The 22889-nt window shown below is 38.9% G+C and overlaps 1 protein-coding gene across 3 annotated transcripts in view; it reads right to left on the reverse strand.

Moving 5' to 3' along the window:
* LOC150090805 (telomerase protein component 1-like) overlaps positions 1-22889 on the reverse strand; it is an 827340-nt gene that overhangs the window by 246671 nt on the left and 557780 nt on the right. For all 3 annotated transcript variants that reach the window (XM_090372947.1, XM_090372938.1, XM_090372956.1), the window contains exon 32: positions 17369-17464. In XM_090372947.1, coding sequence (XP_090229073.1) covers positions 17369-17464 — 96 coding nt within the window. The remainder of the gene's footprint in view (positions 1-17368; positions 17465-22889) is intronic.

Raw genomic sequence — 22889 nt, forward strand, 5'->3', positions numbered from 1 at the left:
AACTGACGCTCTACTGTATTAGTCTTTTGTATATTTTCTCTAGTACACGGAACAGAGCTATTGGTCTATATGATTTGGGATCAGTAGGGGGGTTTCTCAGGGTTTTTGAGAATTAATCTTAGCACAGCTTTTTTCAATATTTTTGGGAATATACCTTCTTTCATACAGTTATTATATAGTGCTAATAATTTGTCTGGTGCTATTTCTGATAATTTTTTGATAATCTCAACCTCTAAGAGGTCAAAACCTGGGCATTTATTGTTTTTGGTTTTAGATAGTGCTATTTCTAAGTCTGGTATAGTAAATGTTCATATTCAGTGTTTTCTTTTATAATGTCTAGCTGAGTGGGGGATTAATCCTCAGTTTCAATCTGAATAACGCTTTCTAAGATATTATTTAGAGAATCCACCCATCACAGGGTTGGGGTTCCATCTGGTTTAACGGCAGTTTCTAAGACATCTCTTGGCAGCTTGTTGGTCACTATTCTGTAGACAACTCTCCAAGGATCATTGTTTCCAGTAGCTCACACCAAGTGCCTTCAGGATTCCTTTTTCTTGTCTCTTACGAGAGCTGTATACTGATTCCTGAGAGTTCTAGAAGAATCTCTCATTGCATCCTCCTCATTTTGTGACCAAGACGTTCTGGCTCTTTGAAAATGTCTCCTTATCTGGTGCACCCTTCTCTTGAGTATAGTCAGTTCAGGTACCACCAGGGGACTATCTGCTTCCTCGGTTTTTTAGATGGGATAGACAGGTTTGCAGTTTTTGTTAAAATGTTTGTCATAGTCAGTGCTTGCTTGTCTGGGCTACAGTTGTTGCCTGATCTAGACCACTCATTTTCCTGTTTCTGCAGCCCAGCTGCTGTATGCTCTGCAAAAATCTGACAGTTTACCCTTTTAAGGTTATACCTTTAAATATCCAATAAGGATTGTTTGTAATTGCCTGTTAAGTTTGAAGGTGATGTCTCTATGATCTGATGTGGTCCAGGCTGGCTGGACACAACAGTCTGTAATTTTATAAGATATTGAATTGGTGGCAAGAGTAACATCAATGTCACTCTCTCACATGATATTTCTAAAAGTTGGGAGGTTATTTGGTTGGTTTAGCACTTGAAAGGGTGAGGTAGCTATATAGTCTGAAATTAGCTGGCCATTGTGTGTGTGCCGGCTCTGTCTTCTGTACAGCTATGCTATAAGGCTGACAGGCAGTTGACATCAGCACACACTATGATATTTGCAGTAGGTAGCAAGTCTATGATTGCTTGTAGGTATTCAGCAGTTGGATTTATATCTTCATATGGTCTGGAATATAGTGAAATAATGCAAAACTGTCCTACAGCACTGGTGAAATGGGCATACACTGCCACTGGGGAGCAGAGGTGACTCACCTTAGTGACTGTAAGTCAGCATTTTTAACTAGTATTGCTGTAGAAGGGACACCTGAGGTGTATTCTATTATTTTATAGCCTCTTGGGTACCCTTGAACCCTATTCATATGTGTGTAGGATTCTTGGAGTATCAAAATATATATATTATTTTCTTCTAATTTGAGTTTGATCTGATCTATAACAGCTCTTGCTCTTTGAGCATTCAACTGGATGAGATTATGAGCACTAGTCACATTTATATTTTCAATCTGGTCCTTAGTTGGTCTGAGATTGTATAAGTTTTATCATTATTTTTACAACATAGGCATTTATCATCCCTCATACTGTGGCCATAGTCAGCTGTGCTGCCTTACAGGTAGCACATTTTGGCAGTTTTTTTTTATCATAGCTAGGAACTGCACAGTGACCACAGACAGCGGTTTTTTGACTGCAGTCCCTGGCAGTATGACCATATCTATGACAATCAAAGCACTTTTGTACAGGGAAGTGCTCCCTGAACCTATGACTAGTCCAAGCCAGCATAGCTTCTTTGCTGCCCTTGTAGGTGCTTCCAAATCTTGGGGGAAATCTCCACTATGATATTTACTGGCCATTTTTCCGGCTTTTTGTAACTCTTTTAAGTTGAAACTGTTCAGCAAACTCATCTATACTCATTATTTCTTGGAAGTTTTTATGGTATATGTCTGTTTCTTTCCTTTTGATTTTTCTTATTTTAATCCAAGTTTTAAGATTTCGAGGTTTGTTTCTACTTCTTTCAGATCTTTGATTGCTACTTCCAGCAGCACACCATTTTCTCTTGCTTTTGTCATGCTATTTATTTTAATTTCTTTTAGGTGGGGTTTTAGTTGGGCCACTACAACTTTCCTGACTACCTCACTAGATTTGTAGACTGAGTCAGGTTTTACTTTTAATGTAACTATATTAGTATCTTTACTCCTGGGCGTATCGTTAAATTTATTAAGTTGCTTGGTTAGGGTGTTAATTTATTTATAATTATTTCTTTCATCAGTCACATTGTCTATTTTAGATCTTAATACTCTATTTTCTGTGTTTAGTTCTATGATTCTTTGCTCCAAGGCTGTCCAGTAACTAAAAATTTGCAGTCAAATTGCAGATATTATTCTGTTTGTCTGGTTGTGAAGGAAGAAGTCTTCTAAGTAGAGTTTTAACTCTTTTATTTGTGTCTTCCATCTTGTTTATCATCTGAAACTTTTTTCATCTTCTCTTTTGTTATCAATCTGTTCTTTATTTTCTTTCTCTTACTTCTGAGTCAGGGATAATCTCTGTGGTGAGGTCAAGATTATTATTATTATTAACCGTATGGTGCAAGGAAGCCTGATGCTTATGCTGCACCAGTCAAAAAAAAAATTAAAATTCCTGGATTACTCTGGGAGAGAGAGAGAGAGAGAGAGAGAGAGAGAGAGAGAGAGAGAGAGAGAGAGAGAGAGAGAGAGAGAGAGAGAGAGAGAGTCAGAAGTAGAAGGGGAATCACCAAGAAAGCAGGAAAGAGAAGAATGATGATATCCAGCTCCCCTTGTGTTTGATGGGAGTGATTTAACATGCTTATTTTCAGTCTACACCTATTATAATTCAACAATTGCGATTTTCCAGTTTTGGCAGGAAAAACCGCTAGGAACAGAAAAAAAAAATTATCTCAAATTCTAATGATATGTTAAAACTACTCTGTTAGAATCGAGTTCCCCATCCAAAATAGGTTTAGTGTAAGTGGTTTTAACTCTAATATACTCAAAACCTTTGAGTCTTTGAGGTGCAAGCAATCCAATGGCTGCAACATCGAGATTGCTACTGCTGACATTGCAGTAGCAAATTCTGCTGCACAAAAACACTCAAAGACACAAAAAAAATTAAATTACTTATCTCCATCAGCAATTTCCCCCAAGAAAGAATAAATCCATGGTGAAATCCCAGTAGCAATCCAAATTCAGAAAAATCGTCGTCGGTCACTGTCTGCCTTTTACATCAAGCAGAACTTTGTAGTGCTGCATCTATTCACCTCTGCGACTGCAGCACCCAGTCCGATGATTTGTGTGACAAGGGCTCACCTGGCTCCCACTAAGCTTCTAAGGAAACTTAAGAAGATCGAAAATGATGATTCCCACTTGAATGCACGATTACCTGTTGCTTCCATGGACGGTGAGGATGCCAGCGAGGACCCCATAGAACTCCAGGCTGATTCCCTCATGGATGTTTCAAAGAAAAAACCCAGGATTAGAAAGCCTCTTAGGAAAGCCATTAAGCCTAAAACTCCCAAGAAAAAGCTCATGTCCTGCATCTTGAGGTCAGGGGGCCACATCCTCCTGCCACCCCAGCAAGATTCCAACCTGGAAACGATTCCTTGCCTTCACCAATGAGATAGGGAAACTTGTCAAGGACTCTTTCCTCAAGCTTTCAAATGCATGGTCTACAATGGAAAAGATGATTTACATTCTGCTTATTGACAATGAGAAGCTTTGAGCACAGAACTCACTTTTCCATCTTATGTCTGATAGTTTTAAACCTGCAGGGCCAGCAAGCCACAGCTATTACCAAGAACTCCACACTGAGCAATGATAAATCTTACCAATACATCTTCCACGCCTCAGCTCTGAAGCAACTTGCAGCTCTCCCATGCAAAACCAGAAGCACACTGTGATTATAAAACTCAGGCAAAACAGCTCTCTCAATAACAGCAAGGAAGTAAAATCGCAGATCTTGTCATTCCGTAAACCAAAACTGGCAAGCATCAGAATATAGAACCTCCGCACTATCAGAGATAAGAGGATTGTGGCCAAGGCAGCCTCCAAGGATGACGCAGACACAATCGGATGCTGTGATGAGATCACAGAGTTGGATCTTTTTGCTGAAATCCTGAAATAGAGGGGTCCATCATTGTTAATCTTTAATGTCAACAGCACTATAACTAAGCAGGACCTTCTTAAAGAAATTCATGCCAGGAACCTAGCAGATTTCTTTGAGCAGGAGGAGGAGATTGTAGAGCAGTTTAGGGTGTTATTTTCCACCAAGTCTAGAGCTGCAAACACTTGTAACTGGGTCATTGATGTGTCTCCTGCAATCAGATGGGTGCTATTTTGCCAAGACAGGATTTTTGTGGGATGGAGCTCACACAGGTTCAAAGATTTCATCCCTGTAATGAAGTGCTTCAACTGTCTGGGGTATGGACATACTTCTTCTCACTGCATCCACTAGAAGCCAGTTTGTGGACATTGTGACATGGAGGAACACGTTCAAAGTTTTCCCAGACAAGTCTCTACCTCCTCAATGCAGCAGCTGCAAATTTGCCAACAAACCATCCAATCATTCATTCCATGATGGAGCTTTCCCAATCTATACCAGAGCAGCTGATATAAGACAGGCCACCAGCTATGAATAGCCAATGGCTAACAACCTTCACAGTCTTCACACTGCACAAGTCAATGCACAGAAAGCCTATTCAGTGGCAGGTCAAGTCTACCAAGTTATGGAGGAACATAACATTGATCTTCTTCTCCTTCAAGATCCCTACTGCTATAGAGGTAAAGTCATTGGATATCCTCATGCATACTGGAAAATACAGATTTCTGCTGGTGGCTGCTATGCTTCCATCATTATCAGGAATCCAGACCTCGTGGTAACCAGGATTCACTCTTTCTGCAGTTCCCACCTCGTCACTGTCACTATTGAGGGTGATTTTGCATACTTCCAGTACTCACTTGACATCCGATTGCAACTGTCAGTACTGGACTTTGCCTTTGCCCTTCTGGGAAACAGGAATGTTATCTTGGCTGCAGACACACACGTCAAATCTCAGCTGTGGTACAGTGCTACTATGGATGCCAGATGCACTGTGGTTGGAGACTTTTAATTTCCCATGATCTGGTCATCCTCGACTTGCCTAAGTGGCCTTCCATGTTTTTCACCTCAACTGGTCAATCGCACATTGATATCACTGTTGCCTTTTCTACCATTGCCAGATACATCTTTAACTTGTTGTTATTTATTTGGTTTTTAGGAGCATTAGCAACTAAGGCCATATTGCTCCGGGGATATGTGGTGGTCATTCCCTGACCTTCCTGCATCCTCCGTATTTGGTGATCACGGGCTCGAACCCCAGTCTAATCAAGAAGCGTGTGCTACTCACTGCTGCTCCTGCCCACCTGGCTACGGAGGCCCCTACATCTTTAACTGGAAAGTAAAAGAGTTCCTCACCACGAACGATCACCAGGTCATTACTTTTAACATCACACATGACCAACCAACTGGCACCCTGCTGCCTAATGACTCTGTTTGATTCACAATCAAAACTACCAACTGTGAAGTCTTCGACTCCACCCTTAAATCTCCTTCTGCAACATCCTCCTGCAGAGCTAGAGAGGCTGTCTGCTTCCTCCAAGGCTGAGCTTATTACCAACATCATCTCAGCAGCCTGCAATGCCTCAATGGCCAAGTGGAAAAAGTTTCCCAAGTGTGTTCCCTGGATGACTTCAACATTTGCTGAAGTCATCAGCAAAATCAAGCCAGGTAAGGCTCCAGGCCTTGACCTGATTGAGAGCAAAGTGATGCAGCGGATCTGGTAAACTACCCCCCCCCCAGCTTCTTATGGACCTGTTTAATTCCTGCCTTCGGGAGGGCTGCTTCCCAGACATCTGGAAGCACACAAACCTCCGACTCATCCCCAAAGTAACCACCTCAAACCAAACTGCTGCTTACTGTCCGATAGCACTTCTTATGATTCTGGGGAAGATTCAGGAATGACTTCTTCTTTCCAGACTTTCAACCAGGTACCTGGATAAACAGCTCTCTTCTACAAACCAATTTGGCTTCAGACCTAGGTGCTCTACTACAGCTTAGCAAGATAAGGGAAGAATATGGATTCAAATATGTTCTGGCAGTCTTCATTGATTTCAAGGCAGAATTTCACTCAGTCTGGTGGCCTAGTGTCATCAGACAGGTAAGACAAACAATGTCCAACAGAAACCTACAACAGTCTCATCATTACTTCACTGATAGGAAAATCAAGCCCCTCTTCCATAGGATAACCAGGTCAACATCTAGAGGGTGCCCTCAAGGTTCTATCTTAGGCCCGGCTGTATGGAATATGGTGCTGGATGAAGGGCTCTGCAACTCCTTCCAGCTTACCTCCATGTTTGCATATGTGGACGATCTTCTTATCCTTGTTGAGGGTCCCCCCTGTCCCCCCCCTTGAGTTGCAGGCAAAAGATGTCCTGTCTGCTCTTGCACATTGGACAGAAATACATAAGCTGATCATAATCCCAGGGGCTCACATCTGGTGAGTATGGGCTTGGCACACACACAGGGTTCTGAGCTGGATATCATCATTTTTTTTTTCTTGGCGATTCCCTTTCTTTTTCTCTCTCTCTCTCTCTCTCTCTCTCTATCTTGGGGTAATTCAGAACTTTTTTTTTTTTTGATGATGCAGCATTAGCCTCAGGCTTCCTTGCACCTTATGGCTAATAATAATAATAATCTCCACCATCAAGGAACTCTGGACATATTTAGATCTCCAGTTATTTGCATTTGGGGTGCATTCCTCAATTCCTGCATTACAATAAAATATCTTGGAATCAAATTGGACCATAAATGGACATTTTTTCCACACCTGGACTACATCAAAGCTAAAGTAAAGAAGTACACAGAGATGCTTGCTAGGGTCACCTGCACTGGGGACTCAAAGGAAGGAACCCTCAGTCTCATGCATGCTGCTGTTTTTCTCCCAATAACATCTTAGGTGATACCATCCTGTATCACCATAAGATGTTTCTATCCTGTGACACCAGATGGTGTCACAGGGTAGACAGAATAACCTTTGCAAACAAAGTCAATCAAATTCAGCGGCTCTTCTTTATTACGTATAACCAGGGCTTGCAGAACCACATCCTCTCGAGCTCTCCATGTGATCCTAGCAACTTCCCTCTAGGTCTCTACATTGCCTACCGTGGACTCCTCGCAGTGAGGTCTAACATTCAAACTATCTTTCTCGGTATATCCACCCTTACAGAGGACAATCACTTTTTGGACAAGAAGAGTTTGTGGTCAAAATTTACCAATTTATGGCGGTCCTCTGGATGCAAAGGCAAAGCCACCAGAAAATTCATTCTTGATAGTCACTTAAACAAACATACCATGGCCGGGTTTACTCCACACCTGGAAACCACTTTTATGTTGACTGGTCACGGCTCCATTAAAGTCCATCTCAAACAGCTTGGATGTGCTTAAGACAACATCTGCCTCTGTGATGAGAGGGAAGACTAGACCCCATCTTTTAAAAGACTGTACAGTTTACCTTTACCTCAGACGGAAGCTCCTCCTACAGACCATCTTCCAGCCGTTGATCCACCTCATTCTCTAACAGCCAACAAGGAAGCATTCAATGCCTTCATTCAATTTTGTACCACTCTCAAGCATAGAAAAAATCTTCTGGCTGTTGCTCCCACTCCTGTGGTCCCACCAGCTCCAGAGTATATCACCTTTGCCTGAACCTTGTTCTGTGCTCTCAGGTGCTGAACCTCAACTTCATGCAACCCCTCAGAGGTTGGATCTCTTGCTGATGTTACTATGCTGCCATGGGATTTCTCCATGCAGGCCCCTCCTTGTGCTTGCACTCTCCTCTTTGGGGCAAGGGTGCCATCCTCTGGCACTCACCCACTCCTCACTCACCTGTCTTTGGGTGTTCTTCCAATAGTTGTCTATGATTTCCTACTCACCTGAGGGATCCCCTCCTTGTGGTCCCTTCTTTTTCTCAATGCTTTCTTCCCCCTTCCTACTTCCCCAACTTCTTTTGCTGGGACCACTCCCTCCTTCCTAGGCAGGAGGAGTTCACCCCAACAGGCATCCCTCTACTAACCTGGCTCAGCTTCTATTGCCATGGACGATGCTGGAATGCCCTTTCCTGGTGGAGGGCTTTCCAGTAACTAAGTGGGCAGATGAAGAACATAACAACAATGTTCTCACAATACTTACACTACTCACACCCTCATATGGCCTTGGCAGTTTCTGCTTTTTCACACAGTGACACTTTTTATGTGGTTTTGTGGTGGGACCACTGGTACCGCCAACAGATACACACTAAGTCCACTATATATGAGTTAATGAAATTTATGGATGTGACATATGCCACAGAGCAAGAATATACCCAGCTCTTTGACATTACGTGGTCTCAACAGCACCTCCTGCATACACACTACTTGAAATCCCTGCAGTTACTAGCTGACAGAGTAGAGGCAGCAAGATTATATGCTAGCTGAGAGTTACCAACAGGTTCGGATTGGGGGACTATCTCGTGGCCAGCCTGCAAAACTTGATCTCATGTCTATACCCTCAAAGAGATCACCACAATGCCCATCACAACCTCAGAAACACATGATACTACAAGACATAAGAGATAGGGGTAGGGAATTGCCAGAGCTTTGCACTGGAGATTAAATATGTTTCACCACTTCAAGCCTCCAATAAGTAATGTGTAGTATTGCACCAGATGAAAAGAGTCATATACTACCTAGTATTGCCTGGTGACATGGTGGGTTACCTGTGTGATTTGGATGTCACACCTGGATGGTCACCACCAGTTTACTAAGTTCAGTGTTCCTGACCTTGCATATGGGAGTATACACAGGGTTATTTACAGTTTCACCATTGTGAAGGTGTAAGCAGAGGATCTGGTTATCACAGAATGGCCAAACTTTATTAAAATTTGGTCGCACTTGGGATCTTAATATCAGTTGCATCAGTGTTTTAGGTTCTCAGGTAACTATTGTACCTAGAAGAATGTCTGTGACAGGTTTCAGGTACGAAGAGTAGAACACCACAAGAGTGGTGTTCTATTCTTGGTGACATCACAGAATTAAGAAAAATTTCATTTAGTTATATGATGACTTATCATGACAACTGATCTTTAACATGTTGACTGCCAAGCTAGTTTAAGAAAAAATTTCTCCGGGCCAAAAAATATTTAGTAAATCATTTGATTAGTAATTTTAAAATAAATATTGTAATGTCAGTGTTATGTCGTTTTTTTTTTACTTAAAATCTCAAAAAAGTTCCTTTTTGTGTCACATATATGTGGCTGAAAGGCTCAGTAAGTTATTTTATTTCTTGAGAAGCCATGTCAGCCACATACACGTGACTGTATTGGGTCACACATATGAAGGTCGTTCGTGATCAATTTATTGCACATAGTGTGCAATAAACTTATCACAAAATTGTCAAAATAAGTTTGTCAGTATTATTAAAGCTTTTGTTAAAACAAGTTTGTTAAAAAAAATGCGGTAGTGCACTGTATTATCCACTGTATTGTGCTGTGTTTCTACACAAGTTTGTACAAGTGTGTTGTAAAAAAAAAAAAAAAACCTCTACAAAGCAATGGCTAAAAAAAAGAACTGAGGGAAATTGCTGAAAATCTTAGTACTTCTGAAGGGTGAAAAACAAGATTTTGACTCAGATGATTTGATAAAATATCCTGATTGGGATGTTTCATCAAATGGAGGAGGAGGAGATACTGAAGATATTGAAGGAGGAGGAGGTATTGAAGTGACTGAAACAAATGAAGTTATTGAATGGACTGAACACGAAAGATGCCAAAAAAGATATGATTTTACAGGCAAACTGGGACTGCAAATAGTCATGGCAAGAAATATTCATTTTGAGGCATTTTCATTATTTTTTGATGAATAAGTCATAATTCTTATTGTAACAGAAACAAACAGAAATGCTGAACAGAAAATTCAAAGTACCCGAGTTCTGTGACACAGTCATCTAAAAAAGTGAGTTCCAACAACTGCTGATGAGATAAGAAAGTTTTTCGGGTTTCTTATGTGGATGGGACTAGTAACATTGGGCACTATATCATCTTACTGGTCAACCAAACCTATCTATAAAAATAACTTGGTAACAAAAATGTCTTGCAACAGATCTGAATTGCTGTTATGCTTCATTCCCTTTTCAGACAATGAAACTAGCATACCAGGGGACAGACTTGGTAAGAAGATACAACACCTGATAGACGTTTTGCAACTAAAATTTCAGAAAAAGGTTTTTCCCCGGCCAAGATTACATCATTGACTGATATTCGGGTGACACTCAAGTCAAGGAGTAAACTCTTATTCCTTGAAGGGGCAGGCTGATATTCCAACGATATATACCAAATAACGCTTGCAGATATGGAATCAAGTTCTTCAAGTTATGTTCCACTGAAGGATACACCTGGTCAAGTAAGATTTATTCAAATAATCTGAAAATTACAGCACATCTGTAGGTTTAGATGCAAAGGTCTGTGAAGAATTATTGCAAGGACTTCTAAATGAAGGTTGGACCTCGTACTTAGACAAATTTTATACGAGCTACAATCTGGAGTTATCGTTTTTTTACCAAAAAACTCATGTTGTTGTTGGTACATTACGAGCCAGTAAAAAATTTATGCCTACAGAAGTCATGTACTCGAAACTAGATAAAGGGGGGGGGATGATTGCCAAGGAAGAAAAAACTGGAATTGTTGTTCTAAAGTGACGAGATGCTCAAAATGTGAGACTATTGACAACAAAGCATGCCCCAGAAATGGTTGATGGACCCCCACCAGTAAAGGAAGTGGAGCCCACACCACATGGAGGAATGCCAACCCTCTGTTTTACCAGGCAATACCAGGTGGCAGATGACTCTCATCAACCGGTGCAATACCACCACTTTGCTTATTGGAGGCTTGAAGTGGTGGAACCCATGTTTAGTCTCCAGAGCTAAGTTCTGGTCAACTCTTCCATCATGCAGTATGACTGATGACTTTGGAGGTTATGATGGACATCATGGCGAGATCCCATCTTCCTTACATTTCGAGGGTACAGCTCTAAAACAGTGTTGCAGGCCGGCTGCTAGTTAGTACACTGGACTAAACCTATTGTTAACTCTTTAGGAGGCTTCTGAATCAGCTAGTGTATATGCGAGTAGTGTGTATGCGGAGGGCATTGCCAAGGCCACGTTATGTCAAAGATCTGGGTATATTCTTACCATGTGTATGCCATAATCAAAAATTGCATGCCCCCCCACCTTTTTCTTACTACTGAATATACCATGCATTGTTAAACTAATAGAGTAAGCTTATCTGCAAAAAGATCTAAACCTCCCAAACCCTTCCTAGTTCATTTCACAAATATACATGGTCTCAATTCTAATCTCAACAATGTACATTTCCACTTGCAGTCTGCCAAACCACATGTACTTTTTCTAACAAAATCTCAGTTATCAGTTGATTCAATTACTGCTCATCTCAGTTGTCCAAATTATTCGTTGTATGATTCCTTTCACCTCAAAGGTTGTATTTGTGCATATGTCCGTATCGATATTCCCTGTCAGAGACCTGGTAATTTGGAATCTTCTATGGTTTAAAATCTCTCTACCTCATTCTGTGAAATTCATCTGTTGTCTCTATCATTCTCCCAACTCCACTAATCACTTGGAGGTCTTTGACTTCCTCTCTTTGCAATTTGACTTTCTCCAGTAAAATTTTTTTCCCTAACAACGAGTTAAATTTCCTTGGTGATTTTAATGTTCACAACTCCAGCTGGCTTCTGTTATCTAATCACACCGACCAAGCTGGTCGAGATGCTGAGGCTTTTGCAATTACTAATACCTTGCACAGATTGTTCATTTACTTACAAGAATAATAGACAATCCTAACCATACACCCAACACGCTTGATCTTTTTTTCTCACAAGCAACCCTGTTAAGTATATGGTTGAAGCGAAGAGTCCTTTAGGCACCTCAGATCACAACTTGGTGGTGGGCTCTTCTCCAATGGAGCCTTTATCTCACATGGCTATTCCCAAACTCATATTGTTTGGCATTACAAGAATGCAAAATGGAATGACCTGTGAGATTTCTTTTCTTCTTTTCCTTGGTTGGATTACTGTTTCAAAACTTCTGATGTCAACGTTTGCTCAGATCGTGTCAGTGAAATTATTCTTGTAGGAATGGAATCCTTTATTCCACACTCCACTCTAAAATCTCATCCTTTATCTAAACCTTGGTTTTCCAATAAATGTGCTAAGGCTGTTCAAGAGAAGAATGTTGCATATCGTAATTGGCTTGTTTCCAATTCTTCAGTTTCATTTTCTGCCTACACCAAAGCTCGCAACAATTGTAAAGCAGTCATTAATCAGTCCAAACTAGATTTTGAACAGGCTGAGTAGAAAACTTGCTTCTTGCCCTAATGGTAGCCGAGCATTCTGGACTCTTGCCAAAGTTATTGCCGTAACTTTTGCCCATCTCTGCTCCCACCTCTGTCAAAACCAAGGATAAAGCTGACCTGCTAGTATCCCATTTTTCTTCCACCTCATGTATTAATGATCTTGGTAAAACACCTCCCATCATTCCTAACATGCTCCATTCAATTCCTCACCTGGTTTTCTGTCAAAAAGATTTTGACGAATCTTGATGCTAAGAAAGCTCCAGTTCCTGATGATATTTCTCCACTTGTCCTCAAAACCTGCACTCCCGAACTTACTCCTGTTCTTTGCCGCCTTTTTTAACTTTTTTATTCTAAAGGTATTTTTCCTTCTGCTTGGAAATTTGCTCATATCCAGACAGTTCCTAAAAAGGGTGACAAATTTCTCCCATCTAATTATCATCCCATTGAAATTACTTCTACTTTAGAAAGAGTAATGGAGAAACCAATTAACCGCCAACTCTTGAACTACCCAGAAACCTTCCATCTCATCAATGATCACCAGTATGGATTCCATCAGTGTCGATCCACTGGTGATATTCTTGCATATGTTACCCATTTATGGAAAATTTCAAAGGAAAAGTCCGGTGAAACACAAGCAGTTGCTCTTGACATCTCAAAGGCTTTTGATCATGTTTGGCATAAAGGTTTTCTACACAAGCTTCCATCTTATGGTTTGCCAACTGTTTTTTGTAATTGGTTATCCAGTTTTCTCTCTGATCACTCACTGTGTGTGTGCGATGGTAGATTGCTCTCTGTCTTCTAACTTCTCCACTAATGCTGGTGTTCTCCAAGGTTCAGTTCTTTCCCCCACTTTTTTCCTCTTGTGTATTAATGACCTTCTTCCACTGACTGGAAATTCTATCCATAGAAGGTTCAGTTCTTTCCCACACTCTTTTCCTCTTGTATATTAATGACCTTCTTCCATTGATTGGAAATCCTATCCATAGTTTTGCCAATAATTGCATTGCATTCCTCTTTCCATTTTGATAAACCTTGCCCTGCTCAATCAGCTTCAACTTCTCGAATATTCGCTACCAATTCCTTAAATGTCAATCTCCAGGTAATTCTCCAGTGGGGCAAAGACAACTTAGTTGATTTCAATCCTTCTAAAATTCGGCCTTGTCTTATATCTTGCAAAAAGGATTCTTCTGCTCCTATGCTTATCTTCAGTGGCACTCGAATTTCTAAGCAAAATGATATCTCTCTTTTGGGGATTACCCTGACTTCTAATCTCTCTTGGCACAAGCACATTACAAATATTTCTTCCTCTGCATCAAAAAACTTGGTTTTCTCTTTCGCTCTCGGCGTTACTTTTCTTCCAAACAGCTGTTCATTCTGTACAAATCGCAAACCCACACCACCCTACCATGGAATGCTGTTTCCACATCTGGGGCGGTGCCCTCAAAACCTCTCTAAGGCTTCTAGATTCCATTCAGAAGAGGGTAGTTAGGTTAATTAATGATTCCCCTGTAACAGTCTCTCTCTAATCGCTGTCTCATAGATGCACTGTGTCTGCTGCATGCCCTTTCTACAGATATTTCCATGGGCACTGTTCTTCTGAATTGGTTGTATAATTCCAGCTCTCTCTCTCTCTCTCTCTTTTTCAAAACAGTCTGAACATTTGCCGCCACCAGCCAACATCCATTTACTGTGCAACTTCAAACTCACAGAACCAACTTTTCATCTTCCTCGTTTATTCATTCAACTGCTGTTTTCTGGAACAACCTTCCTTCATATGTATTTCCTGAAAATTACAATCTACAGAAGCTCAAGTTTAATGTCAACAAATATCTTCTCTCGTCTTCTCAACCTCCAACCCAAGCATGGCACTAAGTACTATAGGTTCTAATACCTCTCATGTTTGGGGTTTTCATAAAAAAAAAAAAAAAAAAAAGACTTCCTATTCTAGCATATAATAAACGAAAAGCAGGTACTTATCTGTTGAACCAAATGGGTTCATATGCCACAATGCTAAGAAAGGGGATAAAGTGGTACCATAAATTAGCGATATAGTATATACTTGTTATATTGCTTTTCAATGTCTATGTGGTGTACAAGAGTGCCAAGTGACAAAATATAAAGATAAGAAGCTTTCAGGAAGAGATAGTTACAAATTTACTAAATATAGCATGGAAAGAGAAACGTGAAAAGCCAAAAAGCGGTAATATTCATATATTAACTACAAAATTGAACAAAAAAAACAAGAAAGTTAGAATAATATGTGTTTCAAGTTATGTGAAATTGAAAGAATCTGAAGGAAGATCTGCAGCAATAAGGGGAAAAGAGTTTCTGCTTATTGCCCAGACTGCAATTGTCAATCTTTCATGTGTTTAAAGAGTTTTAGTCAACACTACAAATCTACACAATTTTGTAATTGTAAAATTCGTATAATAAAGATATTTTAAATGATCAGCAGTTACTTGCTTATTTTTTCTCATAGCACAATGAAAATGTCATCAGATGTATCACCAGGGGCCATGCTTTTCAAAAATAACGTAAATTCCCATCAATCATCAGCACTATACAGCTGATGTAGCTCCGACCGAAACAGATGGTGTCAGCCATATAGGTCTGACACAGCACCTAAAAAATCTAATGTTGGTGTTGGACGTATATGGCCGATGTGGCAGTCAACGTGTTAAAGGTGCTTTAGGTATTCTCATTTGTCTCCAATGCACTTTGAATATTTTACTGTGAATATTTTCCTTCCTCTTTAATTTCCATGCCTGTCCTAAACTATTTCCCTGCATTTTTAGTTTACAATCCTTGCAAGATGTGAACTCCTATGTTAATTTTTTTAAAATTCCTTTCCTGTGCATTTTATATAAACTCAGTAGATATTAAAGAGGTGGTAGTGGTGGTGGTAGTTGTTGACGCATCGGCTTCTGTGGCCATATTGCACCTCCCAAGGTTTTTGCAGTACTTTGATCCAAGCCCGAGGCGGGAATCGAACCCGCAACCTTTGGGTTGCCGGGCAGGTACTTTACCCACTCGGCTAGCCCGGTCGGCATATTAAAGAGGTAGGCTGCAGATAAAGAAGCTTTGCTATATTCCTCTTAGCGTATGCAGTAATATGAGATTCTTGCAAAAAGGCACTTTTCTTTTAAGTAAAATCTAGAAATATAACGTGACATTAAGCTCTTTATTTGATAGACTTTATGATAAACTTATCAGTCAAAGCAAAGATAGGAGCTTAGTACTGTATATGAAAAATGCAACCATCATTCAGTAAGTTTTGTCATACTGACCTCATTAACACCCCCTCCCCCACCAATACTGTTATTATTGGATTGTCTACTACTACTACTACATCACTTCTCTTTCACAGATCACAGGAAACTGCATTTTCTGTGATCCACCTCCATTCCTCATTCATTGTGAATTTCAGATATGAAATTGAGTCCAACTTTTCTAAAACAACTGATAAATGATTCACAAGTGCATTTATTAACTGTTTTATTTATAACCACATTCTGTGATGCTATTATCATGTGCAGTTCCTGAGGAATATTCAGGTTCAACTCTGTCTTTAAAAACAGCTATGACCCTACATAACAATGCTTTCCACTACTTTGTCTTTAAGCAATAGATAGTGCCCGGTCTAAAGGCTTCACTTTTTTTTTTGGTGAAATTTGCAAGAAAGGTCACAACATTTCTTAGAAATTCTGTCAGTGGCTGATGCTGAATATTGCTTTTTTATATACAAAAAAGCAATGCTTTTTCTACTAGTAGCTGCCCTCATTCTATAATATCCTCTGAGGAAGTCACAGAAAATCTTAAATTATCTATGATTTTCTGTTACGTACATAGCTACACACGAGTACAGAGATGTCCCCAGATCATCCAGAATTTGTTCCATGAACAAATTTTTAATTTGAAAATTTTTCCAATCATAAAAGGCTTTGACTTTTTTCATTTTCATATGAATGCATGCCCATTGGATATTCTTTACAGAGACATAGCAACAGAGATGCAGGAAGAGGTAGCCATTCTTAAGCATGACTATAGTGGAGCTCAAAATTACCCATTGTCATAAAATTTCTGCTGGAAAAGAAGGATAGTGGGGGGACATTGAAATTAATTTTCACCCCAAGTGCTGCACCTCCCCTCGTTATGGTTCTTCACTTCTCTTGCCACCATGACAATGTTAAATTTTTTTTTTTTATATTTAAGGGTTTTGTACAGTAATAGGTTTGGAAAAAATTCCATTTTCAGGTGTGCTTAAAATATCTCTTGGCTCACACATTTGCAGAAACCAAGAGAGGGATTCTTTCTGTTTAAACAACAAGGTCGAGGGGATGAAACTGCCCTTCCTAATAGTGAAATACTTGATGAATAAATACACAATAAGAGTTTTTCTGAATTTTTTGTATTTTTTTAAGGCAAGACAGGCTGAATAAAAGTTAGAAATAGTGCACAAATTTCTTGAAAAATGTTAAATGGTATTAAAATCACAAATGTGCTTTTTATTTTATTTCTGTTATTCAAGGTATTATTTTGAAGAACAGATTCTTCCAGTTTATATTTCTCTGAGTGTCATAGTTGAAGTATCAAAAACTGCATGCAGCTTATGAGCTATGGTTTGGTCACATCTGATTCAGCTATAAAAATTAATGTATGATGTATAAAATTAAGATGTGCACATTAAAATTAAAAATAAAATATATGATAAATGAAACCCTATTATACACATTAATGTATAATAGGATGTCATTTATTGAAAATTATTTTTAGTTCTGTAAACAACAATACCTTTCCTGTTTTTACATTAATTAACCTTATGATGCCATCATTACCTCCAAGAGCAGCTATGTTTTCTTCAGGTGATACAGCAATACAAAGAATAGGCTAGAAAAAAAACAAAAAAAAAACAGGTGAAAGTAAATTAATTTCAATATTTTGTAAAAAACTGTAATAAGTGCTAATTTTTATATTATAAAAGTGCTAATTTTTATATTATGAAGGGAGAGGACAACAAAATAAATAAGAAAGTCTATTTACCAGGTTCCTTTTTATGCTGAAATGAAAAGAAAACCTTTACTTATTGCTGTTGTGTTGACTTTTAATTTTCAATAACTTTATAAAAATGAATGAGAATATTCTACTGTATTCTATGTTTTTGAATACTGAATTTATGATAATATAATATACTGTATTCTATGTTTTTGAATGCTGGATTTATGATATTATCATAAATCCAGCATTCAAAAACATAGAATACAGTATATTATATTATCATAAATCCAGCATTCAAAAACCTAGAATTATCAAAAATGTGACACTTTTTAAATATTTTTTCCAAGGGTAGTTGACAGTACAAGGGCAGAGAGGAATTAACTGGCTGGATTTAAAAAAAATAATAATAATAATAAGAAAAAAGTGCTGGATTTGTCCATTATGATCCTTTAGCAATTTAGAAACCCAAATTTTTTTCTGTTTTTATAAATATTCTAGAGCGTCAGTTATTTGCAATATAAAAAAAAAATCATTAATTTTGTGAGACATTCAATGATGCATTTTCATAGTATAGCATGTAGTAGTACAGTAGTATGTATTTAGTTTTTAAGGTGACTTGATTTTTGAAATCATGTCATGCCATTTATACCTCATATTAAAAAATACCAGACAAGTGCAACGCCCATACCAGAGATGGGATTCAAAGTTGTGACATTTATTTTTTAGGCAAGCACATTACCCACTGAATCAATCCAGTAGCACAAGTTCACATTTTGTCATAATACTAGTCACTACCATTCTGTGGAGAGTATGGGCCAGAGCTAATGTATTATCTAATAAAAAAATTCAAATGTGATTTCTGACAATATTTTTAGACCATTTAGATAGCAAAAGGCATACTTGCAGTAAAAAGTCAGTTATCAGGTGCTCAATTATCCACAGGGTCAGATTAACTGTGGTCCTCTATATGTATGTAGTTTTATTTTTAGCAAACATTTAAAGAATATTATTTATCTGTGCAAGTGGATTCGTAAAGTACATATGGGAAATCACTGTCGCATCTCTCATTTTGCCACCTTGTAAATCAGATGTTTTTATATCTGCAGATGCGAAGTCAAGTGTCTTGAAACACTTACTGCATTTCTAATACCAAATAACATACAAATGTAACCTATCTGCATTTGTCTACTAAACATCATGAAAGCTTGTTCCTATTCTTGCTTGCCATGTGTTGTACATAATATTTATCTCACATTTCAACCCCTAAAAATGTCATGTAAATGAAAACAAGTTCTTTTAATGGTAGAAAAGGAACTGGAAATTATTAAAAGACGTGAAAAAGGTGAAAGTGTTTCAAAGCTTGCGGACGAATTTGGAATTGGCATCATTAAAGTACAGGACATCATTAAAAACCAGCCCAATATAGATAAATTTGTTTCCAAATGTGACACATTTGCTTGTGCTTCACAAAGAAGATTGCTCAAAGGAGCTACAAATGAACAACTTGAAAGCATAATGATAAAGTGGTTTTTACAACAAAGAACTAAAGGAACTCCAATATCTGGACCAATGATTTTAATGCAAGGCAAAATATTTTTTGACAAATTGAAATGCCTGGAACACCTACATTTTCATCTGGTTGGCTGAAATGATTTAAAAACCTAGTAGTTGCTCCTACATCTGCACTGAGCTTTTCAAAGCTCAGTGCAGATGTAGGAGCAACTTTATTCTGTGATGAATTAGCTATGATTATTAAAGAAAGGGTTCTTGTTCCATCGCAATTTACAATGCAGACGAGATGGGACTTTATTGGCGAGCAATGCCCAATCACACGTTGGCATCTGTACAAAAGATAAATGTACCAGGATATAAAATTAGCAAAGACTGGATAACAATTTTATACTGTGCAAATGCTTCAGGGAATGACAAATTAAAATTAACCATATTGGGAAACTCAAAATCTCCTTGTAGTTTAAAGGACACTACTAATGTTCCAACAGATTATTATAATCACCAATCTGCATGGATGACTAGGGATATATTCGACAAGTGATGGATAGATAAATTCTTTCCTCATGTTAAAAAATTTGTCTCGTAAAAGTCTCACCCCCCCCACAAAGCAATTTTGTTATTAGATAACGCTCCATCCTATCTTCCATTGGAAAAACTATCTCCAGAAAATGGCAATAGTGTAGCCATTTATCTTCCACCCAACGTCACACCACTGGTACAACCTATGGAACAGGGGTGATTGAGAGCATGAAATGATTGTATAGAAAGACCTTCATGATGGACTTTATCATGGAAGAAAAGAATCCTCTTTTATTTTGAAAGTCAGTAACAATTAAAGATGCTATCTATAATGTTTTTACTGCATGGGTGGAAGTTAAAGGTTTTTTTTTTTTTTTTATGTAAACCCCAAACACGAGAGGTATTAGAACCTATAGTACTTAGTACCGAGCTTGGGTTGGAGGTTGAGAAGACGAAAGAAGATATTTGTTGACATTGGACTTGAACTTCTGTAGACTAATTTTCAGGAAATACGTATGAAGGAATGTTTTTCCAGAAAACGGCAGTTGAATGAATAAACGAGGAAGATGAAAAGTTGATTTTGTGAGTTTGCAGTTGGACAGTAAATGGATGTTGGCTGGTGGCAGCACGTGTTCGGACTGTTTTGAAAGAGAGATCGGGAATTATAGAAGCCAATTCAGAAGAACAGTGCCAATGGAAGTATCTGTAGAAGAGGCATGCAGCAGAAACAGTACGTCTATGAGACAGCAAGTGGAGAGACTCTGTTAGAGATGAATCATTAATTAACCTAACTGCCCTCTTCTGAATGGAATCAAGAAGCCTGAGAGAAGTTTTGGGGGCACCAACCCAGATGTCGGAACAATATTCCATGGCACGGTGGATTTGCGATTTATACAGAGTGAGCAACTGTTTGGAAGAAAAGTAACGCCGAGAGCGAAACAGAAAACCAAGTTTATAGATGCAGAAGAAGCAATATTTGTAATGTGCTTGTGCCAAGAGAGATTACAAGTCAGGGTAATCCCCAAAAGAGATATATCATTTTGCCTAGAAATCGGAGTGTCACTAAAGATAAGCATAGGAGCAGAAGAATCCTTTTTGCAAGATATAATACAAGACTGAGTTTTAGAAGGTTTGAAATCAACTAAGTTGTCTTTGCCCACTGGAGAATTACCTGAAGATCGGCATTTAAGGAATTGGTAGCAGATTTTCGAGAAGTTGAAGCTGATTGAACAGGGCAAGGTTTCTCAAAATGGAAAGTGGAATGCAATGTGCTATCATTGGCAAAACTATGGATAGGATTTCCAGTAAACGGAAGAAGGTCATTAATATACAAGAGGAAAAGAGTGGGGGAAAGAACTGAACCTTGGGGGACACCGGCATTAGTGGAGAAGTTAGAAGACAGAGAGCCATCTACCATCACCCTCAGTGAGCGATCAGAGAGAAAACTGGATAACCAATTACTAAAAACAGTTGGCAAACCATAAGATGGAAGCTTGTTTAGAAGACCTTTATGCCAAACACGATCGAAAGCATTTGAGATGTTAAGAGCAACTACTTGTGTTTCGCCGAACCTTTCCATTGAATTAGTCCATAAATGGATAGCATAAGCCAGAACATCACCAGTGGATCGACACTGACGGAATCCATACTGGCGATCGTTGATCAGACGGAAGGTTTCTAGGTAGTTTAAGAGTTGGCGGTTAATTGATTTCTCCATTACTTTAGAAAGAGTAGAAGTAATTGCAATGGGACGATAATTGAATGGGAGGGACTTGTCACCCTTTTTAGGTGGTTGGATATGAGCAAATTTCCAAGCAGAAGGAAAAACACCTTTGGAATAAGAAAGTGAAAAAAGGCGGCAAACAATAGGAGTAACCTGTGCTCAGGAGCACAGGTTTTGAGAACAAGTGGAGAAATACCATCGGGACCTGGACTTTCTTAGCATCAAGATTCGTCAAAATCCTTCTGACATCCTTTTGACGGAAGACCACAGGAGGCATTGAATGGAGAGTGTTGGGAATGGTGGGAGGTGTTTTACCAAGATCATTAATATATGAGTTGGAAGAAAAATGGGATGATAGCAGGTCAGCTTTATCCTTGGTTGAAGTGACAACAGAACCATCTGGTTTGGACAGAGGTGGGAGCAGAGATGGGCAAAAGTTGCGGCCAATAGCTTTGGCAAGGGAAAAGAATACTCGGCTACCATTAGGGCAAGAAGCAAGTTTTCTACTCTTTGCCTGTTCAAACTCTAGTTTAGACTGATTAAAAGCCTGTTCAAACTCTAGTTTGGACTGATTAATAACTGCTTTACAATTGTTGCGAGCTTTAGTGTAGGCAGAAAATGAAACTGAAGAATTAGAAACAAGCCAATTACGATATACAGCATTCTACTCTTGAACAGCCTTAACACATTTATTGGAAAACCAAGGTTTAGATAAAGGATGAGATTTTAAAGTGGAATGTGGGATAAAGGATTCCATTTCTGCAAGAATAATTTCACTGACACGATTTGAGAAAACGTTGACATCAGAAGTTTTGAAACAGTAATCCGACCAAGGAAAAGAAGAAAAGAAATCTCGCAGGTCATCCCATTTTGCATTCTTGTAATGCCAAACAACACGAGGTTGGGAATAGCCATGAGATAAAGGCTCCATTGGAAAAGAGACAATCACCAAGTTGTGATCTGAAGTGCCCAAAGGACCTCTCACTTCGACCGCGTATTTAGAAGTGCTATTTGTGAGAAAAAGATCAAGCGTGTTGGCTATATGATTAGGATTGTCCGGTATTCTTGTAGGTAAATGAACAATCTGTGCAAGGTCATTAGTAATTGCAAAAGCCTCAGCATCTCGACCAGCTGGGTCGGTGTGACTAGAAAATGGAAACCAGCTGAAGTTGTGAACATTAAAATCACCAAGGAAAATTACCTCACTGTTAGGAAAGTTGGACTGGAGAAAGTAAGTTGCAAAGAGAGGAAGTCAAAAAGCTCCATGTAATTAGTGGAGTTGGGAGAATGGTAGAGACAACAGATGAATTTTACAAAATGAGGTAGAGATATTTTAAGCCAGAGAAGATCAAAGAGAGGAGATTCCAAATTGCCAAGTCTCTGACAGGGAATATCAGAACGGACATATGCACAAGTACCACCTTTGAGGCGAAAGGAATCATACAGCGAATAATTTGGGCATCTGAGATGTGCAGTAGTTGAATCAACTGATAACTGAGATTCTGTCAGAAAAATTACATGGGGTTTGGAAGACTGCAAGTGGAAATGGACATCGTTAAGATT

This window comes from Mastigoproctus giganteus, chromosome 1 (assembly GCF_048544385.1).
Source record: "Mastigoproctus giganteus isolate SK-2022 chromosome 1, ASM4854438v1, whole genome shotgun sequence".
Taxonomy (NCBI): domain Eukaryota; kingdom Metazoa; phylum Arthropoda; class Arachnida; order Uropygi; family Thelyphonidae; genus Mastigoproctus; species Mastigoproctus giganteus.